Source organism: Artemia sp. Qi Xiang Cuo, chromosome 7 (assembly GCF_049724085.1).
Source record: "Artemia sp. Qi Xiang Cuo chromosome 7, ASM4972408v1, whole genome shotgun sequence".
NCBI classification, from domain to species: Eukaryota; Metazoa; Arthropoda; class Branchiopoda; order Anostraca; family Artemiidae; genus Artemia; species Artemia sp. Qi Xiang Cuo.
Genome location: NC_142800.1, coordinates 76,894,870 through 76,917,094, shown reverse-complemented (window position 1 = coordinate 76,917,094; position 22,225 = coordinate 76,894,870). Strand labels below are relative to the sequence as shown.

Below are 22,225 nucleotides of genomic sequence, written 5' to 3'. Positions count from 1 at the left end.
TTTAACTATATATAGTTGTTTAAGTTTAGCTATTGATCAGGAAAACACCACAAAATACACACCTCTCTCCACTGAAAAACTTCTTACTTTGAAAAAGACACTTAAGGAGACACGAATCTTTATTATTGGTGAAATGAGTGTGGTTTTGTCTTTTCTTTTAACCTACATTCACTTAAGACTATCAGAAATAATGGCAGTTGATTTGCCAATGGGTAATGCTAACTGCGTATTTTTGGGAGATTTTCTTCAATTAAGACCAGTAAGTGGTAATCCTCCTTATATACCTCTGACACGACTAGAAGTAAAAAGAGAATCGGATCAGTCGGTACTTTCAACCTCTGGCATCTATTTGAGTATGAGGAACTAAGCATAAATGTGAGACAAAAGATGGATAAGAGTTATGCTCATACACTTGCTGAAATTAGACAGGGGTTTTGCACTGGTGAAAATTTGAAAAGTGATCGTCTTAATATTGGACGTGATCGTCTTTTACCTGGTTGCTAGCTACCGCTGCAACCCGGAAAAACTTCTAGGACCAGGGGGTTGATACGATAACCCCTGGGGAAAAGGAAAAAAAAAAATCAAAAAACACACAGCCGTGATTATCTTTCTTCTGAAAAAAAAAACAAATTTCAGATTTCTGCAGACAGGAGCTTGAAACTTCTACAGTAAGATTCTCTGGTACGCTGAATCTGATGGCGTGATTTTCATTAAGATTATATGACTTTTAGGGGGTGTTTTCTAGTTTTTTTAAAATTAGGCAAATTTCGTCAGGCTCGTGACTTTTGTATGGGTAAAATGACACGTGATGAAACTTATATATTTAAAATCAGCATAAAAATTCGATCTTCTGATGTATCTATTGGTATAAAAATTCTGTTTTTTAGAGCTTCAGTTACTATTGAGACGAGCCGCTCTTACTATACAGTTCGTTACCACGAACTAACTGTTTGATCACTTCAAAAATCAAATACCTTTGAAAAAACTGCAGTATGAGAAACCATCAAAAATCAGGTTGATGAAAAACCATCAACCTGATTACAAACAGGTCTTTAAAATAGTAAGAGACGAACCTCAAACAATCAAGTAGCTAATTAGGTCCGATGAATGCAATGGTTTGTTATTCCAACGATCGTCTTTTAATATAAAATTAAAAAAAAAATTTATAAAGACATTTTTTTCAAAGAAAATTAAAGGCCATTTGAAAATAAAGCTCTGGAGATATAAAAAGCTGTTGAATTTAAAATTAAAAACGACCAAAAATTACTATTAAAGAATAAATGAAATCCAAAAAGAACATTAATTAAATAAACAATCATAGCAAAAAACATACAACAAGTAATAATAATAAATGAATAAATAGATCTTAAAGCGAGTAATGCTTGGATTGAATATGAAAATCAAACTTAAAACGAAATCAAATATTTTGCTATTAAAGTATAAATGAAACTTAAAACAAACAGAAATTACATAACAATCAATGCAAACAAACATACAATATATATTAAAGTAAATAAATAAATAAATCATAAAACGAGTGAAACTTAAATTGAATATGCAAAGCAAGTTTGAAACGAATAAAAGTAACTACAAACAAGAGTTTGGGTATCGCCTCACTGCAGAAGCCTAAAACCTACTGCGTCATTGGCCCTTTACTGAAAACAATTCTTTCATTATTGCGCAATTAACTGGTGGATTTAATTGTGAGGGATTGTTCACTTCACACAATGTGAGTTATTATTCATCATAGTGAATGATTTAGGTCCATTATTGAATCTTTACTATTGGTCTCAAGTAACTTTTAATTAAGACTGATTAACAGTTCATGAATATGTAGTGTCTTTTCATAAAAAATATCAGGAAAAAAGAAGCCCCGACGGCTCCCACCTGAGACAGGTACTCTCACTGAAACCCTTTGCCAGTAGCCCTTCCAACCTACTTTTAAAACTCTTTACAAAACCCCCCCAACTCCACGGTTGAAAACAGTGAGCCACCTGTCAGGAAGTCAGTCATTAGTCACATCTAACCCTCATGAAAGAGGTGAGACACCTGGCAAAAAGAGGACAAAGAATGAAACTCGTTTGCCAGTGATAGTGCAACCTCTCCCTTCAAGTGTCCCAGAAACTAGTAGTGCAGATTACAATAATTATTATACTGTCTCAATCAAGAAAATCAATGGCCAACCCTTTTCAAAAGATCGAATAATGCAAATTAGAAAAGCTGTTTTTCTGATCGCCAAGTTAAATTTTGAACTTGTTTTCAAGCAGGACGAGTCTATTGATATTTACTTTACGTCTTCTCAGGCGGCAGACCATGTCCTGTTAAAATCCAAAGAAATAATTCTTGATGGCTCGAAAATTTTAGCCAAAAAAAAAATGTGGAAAAGTTACACAAGTATGTGCTTTATGGTGTTGATACCAGCGTAAAAGTGGAGGAAATACAAACTGAACTAATAGATTCTTCAGGTATTCTCATAAATCTTTCAACTGCATTAAGCCTAAGCTTAAACAAAGAAGGAGCCCTTCACCCAAACCGTTCAATGCTTTTTTCCTGCAAAGCTGAGCTACGCAGAAAAAAATTCTTGTACGGTATGTCCCTTTTCTTATAAGATTTATAAGCCTAAGCCCCTACAAAACTCTACTTGTCTGGCCCACGGCCACAGCAAAAAACACTGCAAACAGTCACATCCGTCTTGCCTTAAATGTGGGAAAACGGGCCATGCAATTAGTGAATGCCCTGAGTTAGACCCTTTCCGCAGAAATTGTAACCGTAAGGGACACACAGCCCTCCAAAAACAATCTCGCCCGGCTCACCAAAAGCGAGTCGTCATCCTTAGAACATCGGATAAAATGAGCCTACCCTACTCAGTTGTAGCTGCAAGAATCCCTCGGCAACCCACACCCCATCGGCCCAGTAAAAGCCAAGCAACAGTTGTTGTAGAAGATGCAAATACAGTATCATTTCCTAAAGAGGCAAACAATTTTCATACCCAAGGCGGTAGTCAGTCCCCCTTTCCCGTACCTCAGTGTATGTGATCTTTCTGCCTCCCGAAAGTGGCATCCTAAAGGTGCCAAGCATGGCAAAGACTTGCAACCTATCTCACCGTCAATCACTGAACTGTGGTTAGTAAAGAACAAGGAGGAACCAAAAATATTCTGAACAAGAGAGCTGTAACCAAACTCCTAGGTGATGACATCTTGCAAACAGCTATAGCTCAACTGTCTTCCATCAAAAAGGACATAGATTCTACATCGAAGCTAGTTAAGCCTGTTGAATCAACTGCTAATCAAATCGGTGCCATTGCCCTAGTCAAAGGCAAGAAATCTAAGACAAAAACGGCAAACTTTCCATCCCAGTCCAAAATTACCACCAATGATAATTCGTCGGCTGATGAAGGATTTCAGTATTCAAATCAAGCAAACGATAAGACTTCGATCATAACGGATTTTTAGATGCTTACTATGCAAGATTTTGCGTTTCTTACGAAATTATCACTGGGCAATAATTTTGTTTTTAACTATTACGATAACCAAAATAATTTGCGCAAAAACCCCTTAGCTAGCCCAGATAGCCCCTTAAGCCATATTAACTGTGAATATCTCGACAATATTGATTTTGTAAAAAATGTAAAACCAAAGCTAATGGAAGAGACAAAACTTAATATAATCTGCTTTAACATCAAAAGCATAAGAGAGTATTGGACTAATTTTAAAGACTTAATTTTAATTAACGGTTACCGCCCTTTCGACGTAATTGGAATAACGGAGGCGTGGTTTTCAGAAATTGATGATACTAATGAATTTTCCCTCCCTGGCTTTCAAACTATTTATATTGAAAGAAAATTGACCAAGTCCTCTGGTGGCATTCCTCTTTCCATCGAGTCAAGTATAAAATACACCAGGCTATTACACTGTGAATCCTTATTCTCGCAACCTATAAATAATACATGCATTTATTCAATAATTATTGATATGAGTGTTGACGACAATTCTTTTATTTTTTCATTGTTGTATAAACCACCCTCATTTCCGACACCTTTCTTTTGTAATCTTTTTGATGACTTTTCTAGTTTTATTAATTTACCACAAAAGAAGGCAATAGTTTTTGGGGACTTCAATTGTAATTTACTAAATATTAGCAGTAATAATGATTGTGATACCTTCTTTGAAACATTTACCTCAAGTGGTCTTCTTCCAAGAATCCTTTTTCCTACTAGAGTTGATCCTATGAGGTCTACCGCTACTGTAATTGATAACATTTTTGTATCCACTTCCCTGGGAAACCACCTGTCCTCCAAAATAACATTCTCTGACCTGTCAGACCACTTTCCAATCTATCTCTCCCTACCCTTCCAACCAACTACTACACACCATAGAACTACGCTCGCTTCGTATAATATGAAATATAATATTGTGAATAGAAACTCGGTTACGGATCGCCTAAAATAATTTGAGTGTTCCAAGGTTCTAGATTCAGCCCAAATTGTTATTTCATAGGTACGCAGAAATCTTGTCAATTCAACCTTTCCAATTTGTAAATCAAACCGAAAAACTACCTATATACACCCCTGGATGTCCAATAGCCTGATAATCTCTTCATATTGTAAAAATGACCTATATAAGTTAGCTTGCAAAACCAATAGCGTTATTGGCCTAACTAATTATAAAAATTACAAAAACTTATATACCAAACTCATCCGTGAAGCAAAAAAAAATTATTATTATTCAAAAATCACTCACTGCAAAGGGAACTTGCAAAAAATTTGGTCAACAATAAATGAAATTCTTTCAAAAAAAAAGGAATTCAAGATCTATACCTATTAAGCTTAAGGACAACAGTGGCAGATTTATTGGCCCAATCTCAGTACCGGGTGCCTTTAACAATTATTTCACAAGCTGTCCGAATGCCATCTCCTGTTCCTCCTCCGAGTGTCTATGACCTAACAAGAATCCCAGATCTATATTTTTTTCTCCAACTGATCGTCACAATGTGCTTCCACTTCCCAAACCTCCTTCTCGTATAAGCACACCTGACTTCTTTGAAGTGAGTAATAAGCATCTTAGAACTGTATTTTCCTATGTTTGTGAACCCAATGTGCATATAGAAAACGTGTCTATGATCAATGGAGTCTTCCCAGAAATATTAAAATCAACAATTGTTATCCTCATTCATAAAAAAGCCGAACCTATGTTCTTGAGTTTATCCGTCGTCATTCCGTCGTCATTCATAAAAAAATTCATAAGAAAATTATCGTCCAATCTCACTTCTCCCAGTTGTATCCAAAGAGCTTGAGAGAATTATCTTCCGACGTCTTTCTTCCTTTTTAATTGGGATTAATCCTTCAGATTCGTTTATTTTTTCTCATCAATATGGCTTCCGTTCCTAATTTTCAACTGCTCATGCACTAATCGACGCCACACAGTTTATCCGTTCCCAACTTGACCTTAAAAATACTGTAATTGGCTTATTTCTAGATTTTTCTAAGGCCTTTGACATGGTTGATCACAGTGTTCTATTAAGTAAACTCAAGAACAAAGGGATTCTTGGAATTCCTTTCTCATGGTTCGGCTCCTATCTCTCTGGTAGAGTACAGAGTTTGAGTCTGGGCAGCATGACCTCGCATCCCCTACCTGTCCGGAGGGGCGTCCCGCAAGGCTCTGTTCTTGGTCCAATACTTTTTCTCCTTTATATTAATGATTTGGTTACAGTTCTGGGTCCAACAGTGCACCCAGTACTTTTTGCTGACGATACCAACTTTTTCATCACCGGCCCTAATTTACCATCCGTCGTCACCTCTGCTCAAATTCTTCTGAATAGAGTACAGGAATGGTGTATCGTTAACTGCATGACCATTCACAGCAAGAAAAGTCAGGTTGTATTATTTCGAACCCCTTGCAAAAAAAAATGAATCTCAGCAAGCACTTGGCCTAAAGTATTTCACCAATCTCCTCCCACAGGTCGAAGTTGCCAAGTTTCTTGGTGTCCACATAGACTCCTCCCTATCATTTGCAACTCATGAATCCTGCATCAGAGCCATAATTTTGCGACAGGTAAGTATGATTAATCGTGTGAATAATTTTCTTCCCCCTGATATCTTTGTCACCCTTTATTACTCTTTTATTTACCCATATATCTCATACTGCGGATCTGTTTGGGGCAACACTTATCCTTCAGTTACCAATAAATTAAAAACTGCCCAAAACCGTGCCATCAAAGCAGTTATTCGGCTGCCCCGACTATATCCCACCCAGGACTTGTTCTCTGATTTTGGTATTATTCCTTTTGAACAAATTATTAAAAAAGTAAATTTATCCCTTGCATACTCCGCTTACCATAAAAACCTTCCTCCCCAATTATTATCTTATTTTAATTGCAATAATTCTGAAGGCCTATGTCTCCGTTCATCCAACCCACAGTTTATAGAATTAGCAGTATGATCATTCTCTATCTCTCCCATTATAAAAACCAGGACAGGGGTGCGAGTGCTCCGGAGAACGTTTTTGCAGATAGAAACATAGGCGTTATCAGATCTTTTCGCGGGTAGACAAGTCAGATTTCTCTTGGACACGAAACAAGTGGAAACCCGCTATTACGAATAATGCACTTGGTAACCATTTCTCAGTGATTGACGATAACAAACTAATCCGCTAAGGCAGAAACAAGTGGGAGGAGCTTTTTGTTCGCACCGAGACCGAAGACCAGAAATTATCTGCGATAAGCTTACTGTCTATAAACTGTGATCCAACCGTTCCTTTATTGTCCCTAAGTGTGTCTCTAGCTCCGCCCAGCGATCCCCCATTTATAAATCTATACTTCAATGGAATATGATACCCTCCAGTATCGAGCTATCCACAAGTTTTCGCACGCTGTATAACAATGTTACTAAACTTTGATATTATAAATCTCTAAATTTTTAATCAATTTTCTTTAATTTACCCGTGTTTTCTCTTTTTTCTGTTTTTTTCTTTTTTTTCTCTTGTTCATTTTCAGTTTTTTGTTGTGATGGTCCTCAACAAGTTCGCTTCCAGGATCCATATTATTATTGGTGTTATGTTTCATCTTGTTTTTATTTCAATAAATTGAATTGAATTAATTAAGATTTTAGGGAATAAATATCAGCATATGTATATTAAATTGACAATGCACATTTTTTTTCAGTAAACTCATTTGAATTTTTTTCAGTAAAGTACAAATTATATTCTGGCTTTTAGAAACCGAAGGCGTTTTGAACCCTACTCATATTAATTTATGCTCGTTTTGAGTTTGACTCTAATATTTATTTTAATATTTGTTCGTTTTGGGTTTCATTTATTTATTGATACTGACTTGGGGTAGTTGTATGTTTGGTAGATTATATGATGGTCCGGACGCCAGGTGTTGAAAGTGTGAAGCATACCACGACGGAATGGGGCTACTACGAGAAGTAGCCTACCCTCCACCCCCTAAATTGACCATGCGGATTCAAAAATACCAATGGTATTTGCTTGCGAGTGGTGGAACACTCCAAAACTTAACATTTTATCATATTTTGGTGTTTCATGCAAGAAAATACATGTTCCACAAAGTTTGAGGTGCAGTTTTTCGCTCAAATAGAAATGCCTAGAAGCCATAGAATAAAACAAACCAACACGATTAGTTAGTAAAATGGCAGAGTTAAAAAAATGGCAAAACTATATGAGTCTTGAACAGTCTTGGAAAGTATAAACAAAGTCAAATTGAATATTAGATATATAATGAAATTAATTGTTTAAAGTTCCATCGGTTCAATATTTTTTTTTTCACTGTAGTCTTATTTTCGTTTTCAATGCTTTGAGAACTGGAAAATAATAAATTTTTAACATACGAGTAATTCTTTTTCAATAAAGCACCAATGAGGCAGAGGGTTTTAGGTTTTTACAGTTAAAGAAGGGGGCAGTATTCAAATTTTGTTTGTAGTGAAACTATATTTGTCTTGACTAATCTTGAAAAGAAAGAATAAATTAAACTGAATACTTGATGCATAATGATATTAATTGCTAAAAGCTCATCAGTTCAAAATTTTACTGTAATTTTAATATTTATTTTGAATATTAAGTACAAAATAAAATAATTTGTAATATAATTCGTTTTCAGTAAAGCGCTAATGACGCAGTAGGTTTTAGGCTTCTGCAGTGAGGCAATACCCAAACTCTTGTTTGTAGTTACTTTTATTCGTTTCAAACTTGCTTTGCATATTCAATTTAAGTTTCACTCGTTTTATGATTTATTTATTCATTTACATTAATATATATTGTATGTTTATTCGCATTGATTGTTATTTAGTTTCTGTTCGTTTTAAGTTTCATTTATACTTTAATAGCAAAATATTTGTTTTCGTTTTAAGCTTGATTTTCATATTCAATCTAAGCATTACTCGCTTTAAGATCTATTTATTCATTTATTATTATTACTTGTTATATGTTTATTGCTATGATTATTTATTTAATTTCTGTCCGTTTTGGGTTTCATTTATTCTTTAATAGTAATATTTGGTCGTTTGATTTGGGATTTTATACTGTATTTGTACCTGCTGATCTTACGTTTAAAATGACATTCGCATTTCTGTGAAAAACTTCATATTCGGAAAGTTTTTTTTTTAATTAATTTTTGTTCGTTTTGATTGCAAAAATTTTAGCCTTTGTTTGGTATGGGGAGGGGGGTTACTGTCCGATTATTCTTGACTTTAAAAAACGGATCTAGAACTTTCAATTTAAATCGAATGAGGCTGTTTTCAAAGTCTATAGGATTACTTCTTTGATAAAAACCTTATATATGAACAATAGAGAGCTTGCATTACTTGTTGACACCGATTGACAATAATGAATGGATTGGAAAAATAGCTCCAATAAGGGGGCTTAGTTCGCTTTGCTTGCTGACACAAAGGAATCACGACTGTTTGGAATTGACCTTGTTAAGAATTTGTGGGCCAAAGCAATTTTACATCTATCTCAGAGTATGTATTTTAACCTTATAATTGGATAATTATAATAGATTTCCTATGTGTTCTTCCCATACAAAACCCCTTGTCATAAGTTATAAACCCCCTTTAATAAGTTATGCCCCAGGGCATAACTTACAACGCCTACCCCCGGGCCCTGGTGGGCTGTTTCTACACCGGAGTTTTTTGTTATCAGAATTTTGAACTATTTTAACAAAATGTCTATCTCAAATTTTTTATCTGATGCATTTAGGGCGTGGAGGAGGGGCGGGGGGGCTAGTCACCCTCCATTCTCTTTTGACTCTTAAAAAGTGAACAAGAACTTTCAATTTTCAGTCAAATGAGACCTCTCCAAAGTTTATACGAGCATCCCTTCCATAAGATATAATGGGAAGGATTCGGATAATAGGAAATAATAGGAAGGATCCTTAAATTACAACTCTTACCCTGAGGGCTGTAGGGGAGTTGTCATCCTCAAAGACCTAATTTCCAGAACTTAAAACTACGTTTAATAAAATGGCTGTCTCAAAATTTTGATTGGATGTGTTTGGAGAAAAAGTGGGCGTGAGAGGGGGGTTGGTTGCCTGCAAATCACTTTTGACTATTAAAAAGGGCACTAGCCCTTTGGATTTCCAATCGAATGAGCCTTTTTTGAAGTTTCTACAACACCGCCTTCTATAAAAACCTTATATGCCCCCAGGGCATAACTTAAAACCCTTGCCCTGAGGGCTGTGGGGGTAGTCCTCCTTAAAAATATATTTTCTATCTGGAAATCAACTATGCTGAACGAAATAGCTATATCAAAATTTTGATTGGATGTGTTTGGGGGAAGGCTGGGCGTGGGGGGGCTAGTTTCCCTCCAATCAATTTCGACTATTAAAAAGGGCACTATGCCTTTGAATTTCAAATCGAATGAGCCTTTTTTGAAGTTTCTACGACAACGCCTTCTATAAAAACATTATATGCCCCCAGGTCAAATCTTAAAACCCTTGCCCTGAAGGTTGTGGGGGAGTGTCCTCCTCAAAAACATATTTTCTATTGGGAAATCAACTACGCTGAACAAAATGGCTATCTCAAAAGTTTGATTGGATGTGTTTGGGGAAATGATGGGCGTCGAGGGGGGGGGGGCTACTTGCACTCCAATCGCTTTCGATTATTAAAAACAGCACTAGTCCTTTAATTTCTATTCTAATAAGTCTGTGTCGAAATTTCTAAGAAAACGCCCTCTACAAGAACCTTATGTGCCCCCAGGGCATAACTTAAAACCCTTACCCTGTGGGTTGTGGGAAGTGTCCTCCTCAAAAATATATTTTCTATCTGGAAATCAACTACGCTGAACAAAATGGTTATCCAAATTTTTGATCGGATGTGTTTGGGGAAATGATCGGCGTGGGGGGGGGGCTAGTTACACTCCAATCACTTTCGACTATTAAAAAGGGCACTAGCCCTTTAATTTCCAATCGAATGAGCCTGTTTTGAAGTTTCTACGGCAACGCCTTCTATAAAAACCTTATATGCCTCCAGGGCATAACTTAAAACCCTTGCCCTGAGGGTTGTGGGGGAGTATCCTCCTCAAAAAATATATTTTCTATCTGAAATTCAACTACGCTGGAAAAACATGGCTATTTCAAAATTTTGATTGGATATGTTAGGAGAAATGATGGGCGTGGGGGGCTAGTTGCCCTCCAAACATTTTCGACTATTAAAAAGGTCACTAGCCCTTTAATTTCCAATCGAATGAGCTTGTTTTGAAGTTTCTACGACAACGCCTTCTATAAAAACCTTTTATGCCCCCAGGGCATAACTTAAAACCCTTGCCCTGTGTGTTTTGGGGGAGTGTCCTCCTAAAAAACATTTTTTCTATCTGGAAATAAACTCCGCTGAAAAAATTGGCTATCTTAAAATTTTGATTGGATGTGTTTGAGTAATTGTTGGGGGTGGTGGGGGGAGGGGGGCTATTTACACTCCAATTACTTTTGACTATTAAAAGGGCACTAGCTCTTTAATTTACAATCGAATGAGCTTGTTTTGAAGCTTTTACGTCAACACCTTCTAAACAAACCTCATCTGCTTTCAGGTTATATATTAAAACCCTTGTGCCAAGGGATGTGGGGAGTATATTTCATGAAAACATAATTTCTATCTAGAGTTCCGCTTCGCTGAACAAAATAGCTAACTCAAAATAGTTATTGGTGGTGTGTGGAGGAATGATGGGTGTGGGGGGGGGGCTAGTTAGACTCCAATCACTTTCGACTATTAAAAGGGCACTAGCCCTTTAATTTCCGATCGAATGAGCCTGTTTTGAAGTTTCTAAGACAACGCCTTCTATAAAAACCTTATATGCCCCCAGGGCATAACTTAAAACCCTTGCCCTGAGGGTTGTGGGGGAGTATCCTCCTCAAAAAATATATTTTCTATCTGGAAATCAACTACGCTGAACAACCTGGCTATCTCAACATTTTGATTGGATGTGTTTGGGGTAATACTGGGAGTGGGGGGGGCTAGTTGCCCTCCAATCATTTTTGACTATTAAAAAGGGGCACTAGCCCTTTAATTTCCAATCGAATGAGCCTGTTTTGAAGTTTCTACGACAACGCCTTCTATAAAAACCTTATATGCCCCCAGGGCATAAATTAAAACCCTTGCCCTAAGAGTTGTGGGGGAGTGTCCTCCTCAAAAATATATTTTCTATCTGGAAATCAACTACGCTTAAAAAAAATGGCTATCTGAAAATTTTGATTGGATGTGTTGTGGGAAATGATGGGCGTGGAGGGGGGAGGGGGGCTATTTACACTCCAATTACTTTTGACTATTAAAAAGGCACTAGCTCTTTAATTTCCAATCGAATGAGCCTGTTTTGAAGCTTCTATTACAACGCTTTCTATAAAAAAAACCTAATCTGCCCCTAGGGTATAACTTAAACCTCGTTCCTTGATGGTTGTTGGGGAGTATCCTCTTTAAAAACATCTTTTATATCTGACAATCAACTGCGCTGAACAAAATGGATATCTTAAAATTTTGAGTTGGTGTGTTTGGGGGAATAATGGGCATGGGGGGGGGGGGGGCTAGGTGCCCTTTAATCACTTTCGAATATTAAAAAGGGCACTAGAACTCTCGGTTACCAATTGAATGAACCCCCTTTGAAGCTTCTACGACGACCCCTTCCATATGAAGTGCCTCTGGGAAAAAAAAATAATAAATAATAATAAAACATTGGAGCCGTATGGCCTTTACTTAAACTTACACACATATATACTAAAAACCTTATATGCCCCCAGGGCATAACTTAAAACCCTTGCCCTGAGGGTTGTGGGGGATTGTCCTTCTCAAAATTATATTTTCTATCTGGGAATCAACAACACTGAACAAAATGGTTATCTGAAAATTTTGTGTGGATGTGTTTGGGGAAATGATGGGCGTGGGGGGGAAGGGTGCTAGTTACACTCCAATCATTTTCAAATTTTAAAAAGGGCACTAGCTCTTTAATTTTCAATCCAATGAGCCTGTTTTGAAGTTTCTACGACAACGCCTTCTATAAAAACCTTATATGCCCCCAGGGCATAACTTAAAACCCTTGCCCTGAGGGTTGTGGGGGAGCATCCTCGTAAAAATATATTTTCTATCTGGAAATCAACTACGCTGAACAAAATGGCTATCTTAAACTTTTGATTGGATGTGTTTGGGGAATGATGGGAGTGGGGGGGGAGTTGCCCTCCAATCATTTTCGACTATTAAAAAGGGCACTAGCCCTTAAATTTCCAATAACGTGAGCCTGTTTAGTAGTTTCTAAAACAACGCTTTCTATAAATACCTTATTTATCCCCATAGCATAACTTAAAACCCTTGCCCTGAGGGTTGTGATGGATTACCTTTCTCAATAACTTATTCTATCTGGAAATCAACTACGCTGAACAAAATGGCTATCTGAAAATTTTGATTGGATGTGTTTGGGGGAAATGATATGAGTGGGGGGAGGGGAGCTAGTTACACTCCAATCACTTTCGACTATTAAAAAGGGCACTAGCTCTTTAATTTCCAATCGAATGAGCCTGTTTTGAAGTTTCTACGACAACGCCTTCTATAAAAACCTTATATGCCCCCAGGTTATAACTTAAAACCCTTGCCCTGAGGGTTGTGGGGGATTAGTCTCCTCAAAAATAATTTTCTGTCTGGAAATCAACTACGTTGAACAACATGGCTATCTCAAAATTTTGATTGGATGTGTTTGGGGAAATGATTGGCGTGGGGGGGGGGGGGCTAGTTGCCCTCCAATCATATTCGACTATTAAAAAGAGCACTAGAACTCTCGATTTCCAATCGAATGAGCCTGTTTTGAAGTTTCTACGACAACGCCTTCAATAAAAACCTTATATGCCCCCCGGGGCATAACTTAAAACCCTTGCCCTGAGGGTTGTGGGGGAGTGTCCTCCTCAAAAATATATTTTCTATCTGAAAATCCACTATGCTGAACAAAATGGCGGATCAAAATCTCAGAATTGTGATTGGATGCGTTTGGGGGAATGATGGGCGTGGGGGGGGGCTAGTTGCCCTACAATCACTTTCAACTATTAAAAGGGCACTAGAACTCTCGATTTCCAATCGAATGATCCCCCTTTGAAGTTTCTACGACAACCCCTTCCATATGAAGTGCCTCTGGGAAAAAAAAAATAATAATAATAATAACCTCGCCTGCGTATGCAGCCTGTTCCAAGCCAGGATAAAGAGGGAGGGTTGGGCTGTCGGCTTGCGACCCACACCCGGGACCTCAAGGGCATGCCCTCGGGGGAAATCCAAACTGCAACCGAAACATCAAGTTTGAGCCTCGGATTTTCGAACCCCCTTTTGATGACGACCTCTGCATGCCCATGGACAAGATTTATGAATGCAAAACAACACATCGAATTTGGTTTCTGGAACGCCCGCACAATGTCTGAAGACTCCAAGACTGAACAAGTGCTAAGAGCACTGGAAGATTACCACCTTGACCTTCTGGCTCTGTCAGAAGTTCGATGGCTAGGATCTGGATCAAATAAACTGGATAAGCGTGAATACGCAAAAGCGTGCAAAAGCGCAGCAAAAGCGTGAATACGGAGTAGCCCTAATGATGACGAAACAGACTTCCCAAGCTCTACTACAGTGGACACCGGTGTCACCTAGAATCCTGAAAGCCCGCTTCATCGGCACGCATGTGAAACTGTCAGTAATAGTATGCTAAATAACCACCACGGATGCCCCTGACGAAGAAAAATACTAATTTTACAGAGCTCTCAACACCGTAGCAAACGATATACCATGGCATGACGTAGCATGTTTTCTTGGAGACTTTAAAGTGAAAATTAGAACGAATCGACTGTTTTCCCCAGAGCTTCTTGGAGAGCATGGCCTGGGCCAGCGAAACGAAAACGGAGAACTACTTATCGACTTCGTGCTACTTAACGACCTATTAATAGGAGGTACCCTATTTTCTCATCGGGATGTACACAAATATTCTTGGATATCTCCCGACGGCCATACCCAAAATCAGATTGACCATTGTCTTTGGATCAGGAAGTGGAGATCAAGCCTACTTGAAATAAGGGGATATAGAGGAGCTGACGTTGGCTCAGATCATAATCTGATGGCAGCAAAAATCCGCCTCAAATTGAAAAGAAATAGAAAAGCAAATAAGGCTCCCTTAAACCCGGTCTTTGACTCGGAGAAAATGAGGTTGAGAGAATTCAACCAAGCCTTTAAACTAGAGATGCGGAATAGATTTGAAGCCTTGTCTTTACTAGATGATGCTGATAGCAATCAATACTGGGATAGCATAAAGTTGTGCTTTCACAATGCCGCGAAGCCACCATTGGGTACCGCAAGAGCCTAAAAGACCAGTGGCTATCTGACCAAACATGGGAACTCATTGAGACAAGGAAAAAAGTAAAAGCATCCCTTATCCAAAGAAAACGCCCCGACCAACAGATCCTCAGAAATGATGAATACAGAGCCGCGGATAAAAAGGTAAAGAAGAAAGCCAGAAAAGACCAGAGAAACCTGCTGGAGCGAAAAGCAGCGCAAGCAGAAGAGGCGGCGGAGAGAGGTGATTCAAGAGCCGTCTATAAAATCACTAATGAGATTATTGGAAAGAAATCCTCTATTCAACATGGACCAGTAACAGACCCCTCGGGCATCCTGATAAAACAGCAGTCTCACGTAAACGAAGTTTGGGCCAGTCACTTCGAGAAGCTGTTGAATAGACCTCCGCCAGAGGATCCCCCAGAGATCCCAGCACCAACACTGTTTTCCTTAGATATCAGCACGGATCCGCCGTCATCCACTGAAATTATAGCAGCAGCAAAGACGCTGAAAAATGGGAAGTCGCCTGGCGAAGACAGGATATCCGTGAAAATGATCAAAGCGACTGTTATGACCTGCATCAAGTTCTGGACAGCGTTGTTCGCAGTAATCTGGACGACTGCCAAAATACCTTCGGATTTGAAACGCAGCACGCTTGTGAGGATCTTTAAGAAAGGCGATGCGACCTTCCCAGGTAACTGGCGAGGAATCTGCATGCTTTCCATACCTAGCAAATTGCTGAAGCACATTTTACTGCAGAGAATCAGCTCACAGCTCGACAGACATCTTCGCGACGAGCAACATGGATTCAGACCAAACCGTTCATGTGCAGACTTGATATTCACCCTACGGCTACTGACGGAAGAAAGCAGAGAATGGCGCTCCAAAATCTATATCATATTCATCGATTTTGAGAAGGCATTTGACTCAGTAGACCGCCAAAGCCTGTGGAAGATCCTACTGCATTACGGAATCTCTGAAAATATAGTTTCACTGATTGTTGCGTTTTATGAAGATAGCGAGTGTTGTGTAAAGACACCAGATGGCCAAACTCGTTCCTTCTGCATTCGGTCAGGATTTAAGCATGGTTGCGTCTTGTCACCACTACTTTTCGTAATCGTCATTGATTACATACTGCAAAGTACAAGCACAGACGGAATCCAGCTGAATCCAGAAACACACCTCAGTGATGTAGACTTTGCTGATGACATCGCCGTCCTAGAATCATGCAAGCAAAGACTCCAAGAACTCCTTGACAAAGTGAGGGAGAGAGGCGGCCATGTCGGCCTAAAAATAAATAATGAGAAAACAAAATGCATGGCTACCACAGATACAAACCCTGAGCATCACTTGTAGAGACCAACACATAGAACAAGTCGTCCATTTCAAATACTTGGGAAGCATAATAGAAAGTACCGGATCGACCACAAAAGAAGTGCTCACAAGAATCGACCAAGCCAATGGGGCCTTCAATAGATTACGGAAACTATGGCGGTCCCAAAGCTTCTCTATACGGCTAAAGTTACGACTCTTCAATAGCAATGTTATGCCAGTGCTGCTTTACGCTGCCGAAACCTGGCACCTGACCCAGGAACAAGAGCTAAGAATACTTGCTTTCGAAAACATATGTCTCAGAAAAATTCTCAACATCCGTTGGCAGCAGAGAATAACAAACCAATCCATCCGTGACAAGACTGGCCAGCCTCTTGTGACACATATCATAAGAGTCCGCCGATGGAGATATCTTGGCCATGTACTACGTACGGACAATCTCCGACTACCAAATGCAGCGCTCCATTGGCAGCCATCCGGTCCACGCCACAGGGGCAGACCCAGAAACACCCTGCGTCGAACGTACCAGACAGATCTTCGTATCCTGCACGCATCAATCCCACCTCAGTGGGAGGACATACTTGCAGCAGCAAACCGGCGGGAAGATTGGCGGCTCCTTCTTGATGTCCTGGGTGCCTCGGGAGGCACAGGCAGATCTAAGGTCTAAAGTTTATAATAAAATATTGGAGCCGTATGGCCTTTACTATAGGCAACGCTACAGCGTTGCCTCTGATTAATTAAAAAAAACTTTCCGAAAAATAAGTTTTTCAAAGAAAAGTAAAGGCCATTTTAAACTTAAGCTCAGAGGATACAAATACCTGTTAAAATTCAAACTCAAAACGACCAAAAATTACTATTAAAGAATAAATGAAACCCAAAACGAACAGAAATGAAATAAACAATCACAGCAAAAAACTTACAACAAGTAATAATATAAATGAATAAATAGATCTTAAAGCGAGTAATGCTTGGATTGAATATGAAAATCAAGCTTAAAACGAAAACAAATGTTTTGCTATTAAAGTATAAATTAAACTTAAAACGAACAGAAATTAAATAAACAATCAATGCGAACAAACATACAATATATATTAATGTAAATGAATAAATAAATCTTAAAACGAGTGAAACTTAAAAAGAACATGCAAATCAAGTTTGAATTGAATAAAAATAACTATAAACAAGAGTTTGGGTATGGCCTCACTGCAGAAGCCTCCTCAAAAATATATAGGAGTGTCCTCCTCAAAAACATATTTTCTATCTGGAAATCAACTATGCTGAACAAAATGGCTATCTCAAAATTTTGATTGGATGTGTTTGGGGGAAATGGGCGTGGGGGGGGGGGCTAGTTGCCCTCCAATCACTGTCGACTATTAAAAAGGGCACTAGCTTTTTGAATTCCCAATCGAATGAGCCTTTTTTGAAGTTTCTACGACAACGCCTTCTATAAAAACCTTATATGACCCCACGGTATAACTTAAAACCCTTGCCCTGAGGGTTGTGGGGGAGTGTCCTCCTCAAAATATATTTTCTATCTGGAAATAAACTACGCTGAACAAAATGGCTATTTCAAAATTTTGACTGGATGTGTTTGGGGAAATGATGGGCGTGGGGGGGGGGGGGGAGGAGGCTAGTTACACACCGATCACTTTCGATTATTAAAAAGGGCACTAGCCCTTTAATTTCCAATCGATTGAGCCTGTTTTGAAGTTTATACGACAACACCTTCTCTAAAAGCCTTATATGCCCCCAGGACACAACTTAAAACCCTTGCCCTGAGGGTTGTGGGGGAGTGTCCACCTCAAAAATACATTTTCTATCGGGAAATCAACTACGCTGAACAAAATGGCTATCTCAAAATTTTTATTGGATGTATTTGGGGGAATGGTGGGCGTGGGGGGGGGGGGCTAGGTGCCCTCCAATCATTTTCGACTATTAAAAAGGGCACTAGAACTCTCTATTTCCAATCGAATGATCCCCCTCTGAAGTTTCTATGACGACCCCTTCCATATGATGAAGTGCCTCTGGGAAAAAAAATAAATAAATAATAAATAATAATAAAACATTGGAGCCGTATGGCCTTTACTATAGGCAACGCTACAGCGTTGCCTCTGAAATTTTAAACTAACTATCGCATTGCTCTTTTTTAGAAATTCGGATTACAAACAGCAAAAAGCCCATGGCTTTATCTTAGTTGGAATAGTAAGACACGATCCTCAGTATGGCACCATACTTCAGATAAGTAACATTTCAAAAGATGCTTGCATTATCCTATTTTTAGTCACTATGCGCTGTAGTTTTTTCTTTACTAGGTTCCAGCTATATCTGATAAAATAGTCCCCATTTATAATGAACTATATCGATCCATTATGTATGTCATTTATTATCGCGTCGAAAAATAAGCGCGTATAAATATTGCTTTCCTTATTACTTCATATATGTTAACTACCTACGATAATGACGTCATTCATCAGGATTGGCCATATAAATGCAGTTTTTAGTGGAAAAATTACTTCTATTTTAAATATAATTTGTTTTAGTTACAAAAGGTTTTTAACTCCATTAATTTCCTTTAAAATGAGCCATTGAACAACTCTCTACGATGTTCCAGTTCCAAGCTATCTGTGGAAAAAAAAGAAAAAAGAAAGATGCCGTTTAGGCAGAATGCTGTAGTAGCTACCACTTTTCTTGATTTTCAAGCCAATATATTTCCCTTGCTGTTCAAGTCAGGGGTTAGAAAGCTTTCCTATATAGGGGTTTCACACAAGGCAGTTCTAATGGTGTACTTTTTGTTTTGATCTGACTCTATTTTTTTACTAGTTATGGATTTTATATTTCTTAACATTAGACGTGGTCATCTCTTACTAGGTTGCTAACTACCATTGCAACCCAGATTTTAAATATGTAAGTCTCATTGAGTTTAGTCTTACCCATCAAAAGTTACGAGCCTGAGAAAATTTGCCTGATTTTCGAAAAAAGGAGGAAACACCCCTTTTAAGTCACATAATCTTTATGAAATCACGCCATCAGATTCAGCGTATCAGAGAGCCCTATAGTAAAGGTTTCAGAATCCTATCTGCAAAAATGTGGAATTTTGTATTTTGTGCCAGAAGAAAGATCACGGATGCGTGTTTATTTATTTTTTTCACCAGGGGTGATTGTATCGACCCAGTGGTCTTAGAATGTCGCAAAGGGCTGATTCAAACATAAATTAAAAATTCTAGTGCCTTTTTAATCAAACAACAAAAATTTTAAAACAGAATCACTTCTTACAAAAAATGCTGCATTTTTGATGGTTCTTCATACTGCAGTCTTTTAAAAGGTATTTGATTTTTGAAGCGATCAAACAGTTCGTGGTAACGAACTGTATAGAAAGAGCGACTCGTCTCAATAGTACCAAAACTCTACTAAATTATGAGTGTAAATATTTAGTAGAGTAGATATATACTCTACTAAATATTTATACATATTAAAAAAATTATGATGATTTTAATATGTATCTTATGTAAGGACGGCGCACATCTTACCTAATAACAGCGCATACATCACTGTCACATAATCCTTTTTTTGACATTTCATTCTTCGCCGAAACATTCAAGGCATTTTTTCTTTCTTTTAACTTAATGGCGGCGCACACTTTATGTAATGTCAGTGGTCTTAGAATGTCGACCCAGTGGTCTTAGAATGTCGCAAAGGGCTGATTCAAACATAAATTAAAAATTCTAGTGCCTTTTTAATCAAACAACAAAAATTTTAAAACAGAATCACTTCTTACAAAAAATGCTGCATTTTTGATGGTTCTTCATACTGCAGTATTTTAAAAGGTATTTTATTTTTGAAGCGATCAAACAGTTCGTGGTAACGAACTGTATAGAAAGAGCGACTCGTCTCAATAGTACCAAAACTCTACTAAATTATGAGTGTAAATATTTAGTAGAGTAGATATATACTCTACTAAATATTTATACATATTACAAAAATTTTGATGATTTTAATATGTATCTTATGTAAGGACGGTGCACATCTTACGTAAGGACAGTGCACAAATCACTGTCACATAATCCTTTTTGACATTTCATTTTTCTTTCTTTTAACTTAATGGCGGCGCACACTTTATGTAATGTCAGCACACGTTGCGCAATGACAGCGCGCACATCACTGTCGCATAATACTTATTTGATATTTTATTCTTCACCGAAACGTTCAACGTGTTTTTTTCTTTCAAAGCGTATCATTGTTATTCTTTCTTCTTTATTTTTATTTAATTTTTTGTCATCGCTGTGACTCGAAAGGTCAATTTCCTTCCAATGGAACTGGACCCAAGCATCAGGACTAAAAGACCATTCTCAGTATTCTGTCCTAGTCAATATATTCTAGAAATAACCTATTGCGCGCAAGGAGATTTCCCATTTTTCAAGCATGCTAGAACGGCGTGTTTACTGCAATAATTTGGCACGCAGTCGGGGAATATCTATTTCTGGACATTATTGTTCCCAATTCTTTCTTAGAGAACGATACTAGATATAATTCTGGATTTTCTTAATGTATTTTTAGTAATTAAGGAGGAAAGAGACTACAAGACATATGAATTAATTCCATATTTTATTGTTTCTTTTTTCTTGCTATTATTTTCTCCCAGTTCGAAGCCAGTGACACATTTTACGAACGAACGCGCCTCATACGGCATTGCCGCCTCTGAAGCAGGAGGTTCAATATCCCTATATATTTGCAGTAATTCTAAGACATTTGAATTCTAGCTTTTCAGCCTTTTTTTTTACCCGCAAAACTCCTGAAAACACCGATTTACTGGGGGACAGACTTTTTTTTACTAAAATAAATTTATATGTTGCGTGTGAATAGAAAAAAGGTACGGGTGCTAGCAGCCAATTCCAGGGAGGAAGGGCTGTTATTAGAGCTAAATGTTTAGGCTCTATTTTATTATTTTGAGGGCTTTCAATGAAAATATCTCATTTTCTTTGAGCTAAACTTATGAATATTTCACACATTGTGACAATGTACGGCTGCCCCCCACCCTCCTAGCAATCATTTCCAGGACCATTTTGACTATGGACATGCTAGCACTTGAGGATATTAAACAATTATTTACCATATTTTAACATTTTTTTCACATTTTTATATTTTCTAGGGCTTATAAGACCAATGTTTTGAGAGTTTTAAGATGTTATTTTAATATATTTCTTCATATTTTTCATTATTTTCCTCGGGTTTAATAGATCCAAGGCTTATAATTTCCCACCCATCTAGGGGCAATTTTGACTAAAGGGCATGCTAGCTCTTGAAGGTTTTAAGCAATTATTTACCATATTTTAACATTTGTTTCGTATTTTTAATATTTTTTAGGGCTTATGGGACCATGGTTTTGAGAGTTTTTATGCTATTATTTTTAATACTTTTTTTTTACATATTTTTCATTATTGTCCTCGAGTTTAATAGATCCAGGGATTACAAAATTCAAACATGAGAGAGGGGACTGGCATTGCAATACCTTTTTTCACACATATCTGGGGGTAATTTTGACTAAGCATATGCTAGCACTTGAGGATTTTTAACAAATATTTACCATATTTTAACATTTGATTCGTATTTTGAAAAATTTTTAGGGCTTATGGGACCAAGGTTTTGAGAGTATTAAGATATTATTTTAATATATTTCTTCATATTTTTCACTATTTTCCTCGAGTTTATTAGATCCAGGGCTTACAAAATTCAACCTGGAAACCAGGGTGGCGCTGCTGAGGGCCATTTCGACTTAGTCCAGTAAATCTACGAAACACTGGGACAAAATTACCACATAAAAGATTTTTACATCGTCTTTTGGAGAAATTAAATAAAAAAACAAGTTTTTTAATCTGAAAGTAAGGAGCGACATCAAAACATAAAACGAACAGAAATTAGTCCGTATATGAAAGGGGCGGTCCGCTCCTCAGCGCCTCACTCTTTACGCTAAAGTTTTTTATTGTTTTAGAAAACAAAGTTGTGAGAAAGATTCAAACTTTAGCGTAAAGAGCGAGGCGTTGAGGAGGGGACAGCCCCTTTCATATACAGAATAATCTCTGTTCGTTTTCAGTTTTAATGTCGCTCCTT

The 22,225-nt window shown here is 37.8% G+C and overlaps 2 protein-coding genes across 3 annotated transcripts in view; one reads left to right on the top strand and one right to left on the bottom strand.

The window, feature by feature from the left end:
* tw (Protein O-mannosyl-transferase 2) overlaps positions 1–22,225 on the bottom strand; it is a 218,122-nt gene that overhangs the window by 174,582 nt on the left and 21,315 nt on the right. The window lies entirely within an intron of this gene.
* Positions 13,883–14,819, top strand: LOC148950704 (uncharacterized). Its single transcript, XM_089091923.1, has 2 exons — positions 13,883–14,037; positions 14,219–14,819. The coding sequence occupies exons 1-2, from the start codon at positions 13,883–13,885 to the stop codon at positions 14,817–14,819; spliced, it is 756 nt and encodes a 251-aa protein (XP_088948049.1).